Source organism: Barbus barbus (genome assembly GCF_936440315.1).
Source record: "Barbus barbus genome assembly, chromosome: 26".
NCBI lineage: Eukaryota > Metazoa > Chordata > Actinopteri > Cypriniformes > Cyprinidae > Barbus > Barbus barbus.
Genome location: NC_136754.1, coordinates 9,764,778 through 9,770,867, shown reverse-complemented (window position 1 = coordinate 9,770,867; position 6,090 = coordinate 9,764,778). Strand labels below are relative to the sequence as shown.

General features: G+C 38.9%; 2 protein-coding genes across 3 annotated transcripts in view; one reads left to right on the top strand and one right to left on the bottom strand.

The window, feature by feature from the left end:
* On the top strand, nucleotides 1-2,270 carry LOC306845692 (putative G-protein coupled receptor 160). Its single transcript, XM_079378638.1, has one exon. The coding sequence runs from the start codon at nucleotides 437-439 to the stop codon at nucleotides 1,346-1,348; it is 912 nt and encodes a 303-aa protein (XP_079234764.1). The 5' UTR covers nucleotides 1-436; the 3' UTR covers nucleotides 1,349-2,270.
* Nucleotides 2,271-3,635: 1,365 nt separating this feature from the next.
* LOC306845682 (ski-like protein) overlaps nucleotides 3,636-6,090 on the bottom strand; it is a 28,179-nt gene continuing 25,724 nt past the window's right edge. Inside the window, exons 8-9 of one of the 2 annotated variants that reach the window (XM_079378620.1) lie at nucleotides 5,473-5,706; nucleotides 3,636-5,208 (exon numbers count right to left, since the gene is read on the bottom strand). In XM_079378620.1, coding sequence (XP_079234746.1) covers nucleotides 5,200-5,208; nucleotides 5,473-5,706 — 243 coding nt within the window. In that variant the 3' untranslated portion in view covers nucleotides 3,636-5,199. Of the gene's footprint in view, nucleotides 5,209-5,355; nucleotides 5,707-6,090 lie in introns of those variants that run through there. The other variant, XM_079378619.1, reaches the window with a different exon arrangement.

The following is a 6,090-nucleotide window of genomic DNA, read 5'->3' as shown; positions in this document are numbered from 1 at the left end:
ACATTTTTTTTTATTGGCAGCAACTGTTGAATCAAGGCAAGTACTGGGACGTACTGCACTGCTGGTATACAGGTTACTCTACGCTCGTGTTTATTTTCAGCTTTTATATCTACATATTTTAATATGCAAGTTGCTGAATGAGTAGTGTTGTTGAATCAGCATTAGTACAGATTAACTAAAAAAAAAGAAAAAAGTAAAACCACATCTTACCATCAACCACACATTTAAATACATGGAAACAATTATATAATGCACATACATGCTTAAACAATAGAGAAGTCCAAGTGAAAGTGGGCGATGGGTTTAACATGCAGGGAACACCTCAGTAGGGTGTGTCTACTGACAGATGGTGTAAACTCTTTCAATGAGGAACTGCTAGCCAGTTACAAGAAAGTCTGTTGATTGTTCTGATTTCAGCCTTGGATTATGCCGTACCATGGAAACATCAATGCCTTCGCTTCTGCTGGTTCTGTGGCTCAAGAGTTTGCTGAACTGGCTGGTGGTCGTGGTGCAGCGACACTACATGATCAGGAGCTTCTCAGGATTCTTCTGCATTTCATTGGCACTGATTGACAGTCTTTTGAGTTTTGTCCTCACGGCTATTTTCTGTCTGGAAGACTTCAACATCTCAGGCTGGCACTTTACCAGGTATCACGTATGCCTGCTGACTCAGATTGCTTGTTTTATCTACGCCGTGCTCCACTGGCCAGTGTTCCTCCTTGTAGGACTAGACAACTTCTGGACGCTATCATCAAGCTCAACACACACATCCTGGAAACAAAAGCTTACTTACATTGCTGGAGTGTGCCTCCTTTGGATTCTAGCAGCTTTGTATGTGTTCTGGGAGCCTGATTTTGTTCTGTTGTTAGAAGATGATGAGAGGCACCCCTGTGAGCTGTTTAGTAGCCCTCAGAGCTCTCAGGTTCTCCTAGCGTTGCTACTGACGGTTACCTGCGTCTTTCTTTACTCGTACGCTCCGTTTGAGAAATTGAGGGTTCAGGTGTTTCTGCATTCCACTCAACAAAGCTGCTTGGTTTGTTTAAGGCAGACCATGCGTACATTCCTCAGCACGTGGGCCTCGTTTCTCGTTCTGATGATCATCTCGCCGCTGCTGCCGATAGAAATGCACGCGCACCTGCAGCTCAATGTCATCTGGTTGTGTTTCGTCAACAGCTTTTTCGTCGCTTTGGCTCTGTGCGGTCGCTCTATTACATCGACTTCCAAGAAAAGCGACAACATTACAGATGGGTTTTGTTCCTGGTACTTGTGTTTTACATATGGAGCTGACGAGTGGGATAATGGACAACAATCCAGTGACCGCACTCAAGTTAAAACACTCAATATCTGACCATGTTTACTTCGGAGAAGGCATTTTTCATTGCTTTCTTTTTTGCATTAAAAAAGGAAGAAAAAAATACAAATAGGCCTAATTTTTCTCTTTACTATAAGAAAAATTGATATTGGAAAAGCACCTTTTAGGAGAATACTGATGCAAAAATGATGTTATAAGTGTTTTTCCGTCTATATGCAAATAAACTAGACCCATGAAAATTACAAGGAAGAGGAGTAAGTAGCATCAGTGAAGCAATAAAAAGATGCCAAAATGTAATTTTTTGTGTGAACTGTCCTTTGAAATAAATCTGCCAAAGCAAACATGCATAAAATGGAAAAAGTACAATGACACAGCTGGTTTGACACTACAGAACTTTACTTGAATTGAATCCAAGTTCATTGTCTGTACAAGATATATTTACAATGTCTGAAATAGGGGAACTAAACAATAAAACACTAGATACAACTGAGGTATTAGCTAAAAGCATGTACATGTATTTAACTTGTAAATGTCAATCAAGATAAACAGTTTGAGATGTGTCATCTGCTTTAGAAAACATCTTATCACAACATGAGGTAGGAGAGCAATGTCTCGTTTTCATGCAAGAGCAAAAAACCTCTCATCACACTGTAGGATTGGCAACATATGCAATGATACACACAAACACTGCATTTCATATCTCAGAATTGCAACTTAAAATATATTTGCTGTTTACAGAAGTTGTAAACAATGATATTGTTTCTATTACAGTGTTGATTGTGTTCTCGAAAAAAAAGCATCACATCTGATTTTGATTCTTGTTCTTTTTTTTTTTAATAGTAACGTCTCAGTTACACATTAGAAAAGGTGTGATTAAGATCATAGGGACACATGCTGTGCTGGCAGGTAGTTATTTGTATACTACTTGTATTTTAACCATTATATATAAAAAATTGTTTATATAATTGCAATTTTCTCTTCTCTTCTGCCATTAATCAGCTCAAGGGAGCCACAGTAATCATTATCCCCAGTAAAATAGGATATTTCCTCTATAATGCAAAATACATAGTAGCTTTGCTGAAAAACTCTAGCATTAGATTGCCTTAAAGTACAATTTTGCAAATTATATTATACCAGGCCTATACATATCATATATTCAACATATTTCACACCTCTCGAATATGTACAACGTTATCTGTATTCATTTTCTTAACACTGCAAAAGCCAAAAACAGGTTTGTTGTTTCAAGAGTCTAAAGAGTACTGTATTCCTATGCCCGGAATTCATATGAACATGGCATTCTACATAGAAGATATACAGCGCCCCCTCCTGTGTACAAAATGTAATTTACAGGTTTCATAGAATCGTTAGAAATGAAAAGGTATACTCTAGAAAGCTTCAGAAATACATTTTAATACCCAAAACTATCAAAAACAGCATTGAAACTGGCTGCTACAGAGGTAACTGTGGTGAAAACAAAAGAAACCTAATACTGATTGTACAGAAATTGTAGACGACACTGTAGTAATGCATTACAGTGTCAAAACAAATGCTACAATCTCTCAAAAGAACTACACATGAAGTCAGAGCGCTATATATATATATATATATATATATATATATATATATATATATATATATATATATATATATATATATAAACATCGCTCTTTTCAGTACACACACAGTCGCTCATATCAAATGTTTCTAGCATCTATATTAGGCTCTTGAGCACGTTTTGTGCCCATTTACGTAAAGACTACTCTTCTCAGACAATATGGAGCAACGTTTTTGGAAAGGTCGTATGTGAGAGAGAGAATAGAAGAAAAAAATCACTTCTGCATTTTAGCAATAATGAATCTGTTTTAGCATAACAATATAGTAGCTAACAATACATGCATTATTTCACTCCCTTCTTTTAAATTCTATTATTTTATATATATATATATATATATATATATATATATATATATATATATATATATATATATATAAATGGGGAAGAGGAAAAGCTGAACACCACCAAAATAACAACAGGTTGTCAATCTCAGTGGGCTCCAATGAAATGGAGGAAATGACCCACTGAAGGGAAACACTGAGGCACTGGACAGCATGTCACTGTTCCCGTTCCCCGTTGGATGGAGTGTAGGGGTTCTGAGCATCATGCATCCCTACACCACCTTACACACTTTATCAACAACCACTCTTCTGGCAAAAAAAGAAAAGAAAAAAAAAAGAAACAATTGAGCATTTTTAAATGTGATCAGAAACCTTGAAAGATTGTTTATAAGAATTTAGAATACATTAATGACTACCGTATGTACAAAGTGTATATAAATCTTTATTAGTTAATACATTAAATAATTTCTGAATAATTTCAAGAAAAAAAAAAAAGTTCAAAAATGGCAAAGCACTCATTTACAATATAGTTTAGTTTTTTTGATTCTTCATAGCTGAATGTATTCACATAAGTCAGGGTGTTTCTTTACGTTTTCCTGTTTTGCATCTAAGAGGTTTTGCACTGTACACATTATCAGGTTTAGAAAACTGCTGCAGCTTGACTGACTGTGAATCCGATGAGTTGTGCACAGTGGAATGTTATGTACATCACAAAAGAAGCCTAGATTTACGTTCAACATTGTTTACACAACCAATCTGAACAGAACAAAGAAAAAGAAAGAAAGAACAAACTGCTCTCGTGGCAAAACCGCCTCACTTCCTCTGTCCATCTTTCTTCATCCATCTAATAGTTGATGTATGAGTGGGCATCAGAGGCAGCTGCCCCATTCTGCGGAGACAAAGCGTTCCTCTTCAACCCTCAGTGACTGGGAGCTAACGTGACAGCATTAATTCTGTTTTTCTTCTCCCTGTCAGACCTGTTTGTTCAGCCATCCAGAATAATGACACAGAGGAATGAATAACAGTGGTATATGAAACCCAAAAGAAATCAGGCTAAACACCCAAATCATTTAACCTGGAATCCAGCATTCAAAAACTAGGTACTTTATTAGCAGTTCTCAGATGAATAAAGAAATCAGCTTTAGGTGTATGGGAGACTTTACATCGTCAATTGCACTACTAATGAATACTTTACTAAGAAAAGGACAAATATAAGGTCTACTGTGTGCTTTGTTTAAAAGATCGGATGTCGATCTCTCAATTTATGAGCAACTACAAGCAGTATGTTCTTATTGGCGCTACAGGAATCCTTTCAATGCTCTGAACATAAACTTCAGAGTGAGGTGGACTGCACTACACCCTGAAGCTTCTTTTGTACAACTGCCTGTAGTTAAATGGGGGCCGAGTTTCATAGTGTTCTCCAGCAGGGGGCGAATGTGAGTCTTTGCTTACTTCGTCATGCAGGAATGAACTGAGCTGTTTGTCATATACCAGCCTGCAAAGGGTCAGACAGGAAACATATAATCAACACCAGACTGAAAAGACAAACAGCAGGCAAGGAAAGAGAATGGAGGGGAGAAGGAGAGGAAGAGGGGGAGGATTATGATCTTAAACCAGGGGCCTCAATAAGGGCCACCCTCTACATTTCCGAATCGCTTATATTAAGTATAAAGACTTAAATATGCTATAGAATAATATTTTACTGATATTTTTGTGATGTTAATAAAAACCTTCTCCCATTTCTTCTGTAAGAAACAATGATACACAAAATGAAAATAAAAAAGTAAACATCATGGTTTCTTGCTGCTGCAGGGCACTGGTTTCTTGCCGCTTGACATCCTTGGGCTTCGTGTCACAGGTAGTATTTTACTGAGTGTCAGTTTCCTGTATCCAAATAGCTGGGAGCGGAAAAGCACTCGAGCACTTTCCCAATGCCACAGGAGGCAAGAAGTCCAAGAAAGAAACACCTCCACTGTCCCATCAGCCTCTCAGCACGACTATAAATTAAAACAAACATGTACATCCAAAAAATGCTTAACGACTGGTCGAGGGCAGGGTGGCACGAAAAGTCTTTTTAAATTAAACAAACATAAAGTCTTTTTTTGTGGTGGTGCGACACAAACGGAAGCGGTTATGGGAGAGCTGCTCTTTTCTGCAGAGGTTGTGTTTATCTGTGACTCTGCAGGGAGTGGGCGAGTATGTTCCTGGGCTACAGGCGTGGAAGTGTGCAAGAGAGGGGGGCGAGTTTATCTGGAGGTTACCTCAGGGGCCGGTGAAGAGAGGGAATGCTGGGATTGGGGGCTTGAGGAAGGGGTCGGGGGCTGGGCAGGGCTAGTGCTGCGGCTCCCCTTGGTGCCAGACTGGACCATCTGCTGCTGAAGCTGAGAGATCATGAGCTCCAGCTTCTCTCTGGCCTCCCGCTCTCTGCAGAGCTCCTCCTGCAGTTCCTGCCGCTCCGCCTCGGCACGCTCCAGACGGCAGCGAAGCTCGCACAGCTGCGGACAGAACGAGAGCGTGGTTACGAACAGGAATGCACAAAATATTTAATACAAAAAATAAATAAATAAATAAATCGGAGTACCAGTGATTTCTGCAGTAGAGCAAATCTATAGCGCCTTTTTAAGATTTCATGTCCGCATGGACAACAGCGCATGTGCGAGGGATTTGAGAGCTTGAAAAGAATGGTTCACTGGATACTGTGCACACGCTGAACACATCTATCCATTCTCATGTGCAAAGGAGTATACTTTGAAAGGTTTGTATGCTGAACTGTGCATATAGTGCACACGCAGAAAATAAAGCATACCTGAGCCTTTATCAGTCAAAAACGCTCAGTCACAATTTATTTGAACAAACCCACTCAACTGAAAAATGAGCTT

Bases quoted from the DNA above. Each gene is read 5' to 3' on its own strand.
- LOC306845692 (XM_079378638.1), top strand. From the start codon at position 437: ATGGAAACATCAATGCCTTCGCTTCTGCTGGTTCTGTGGCTCAAGAGT.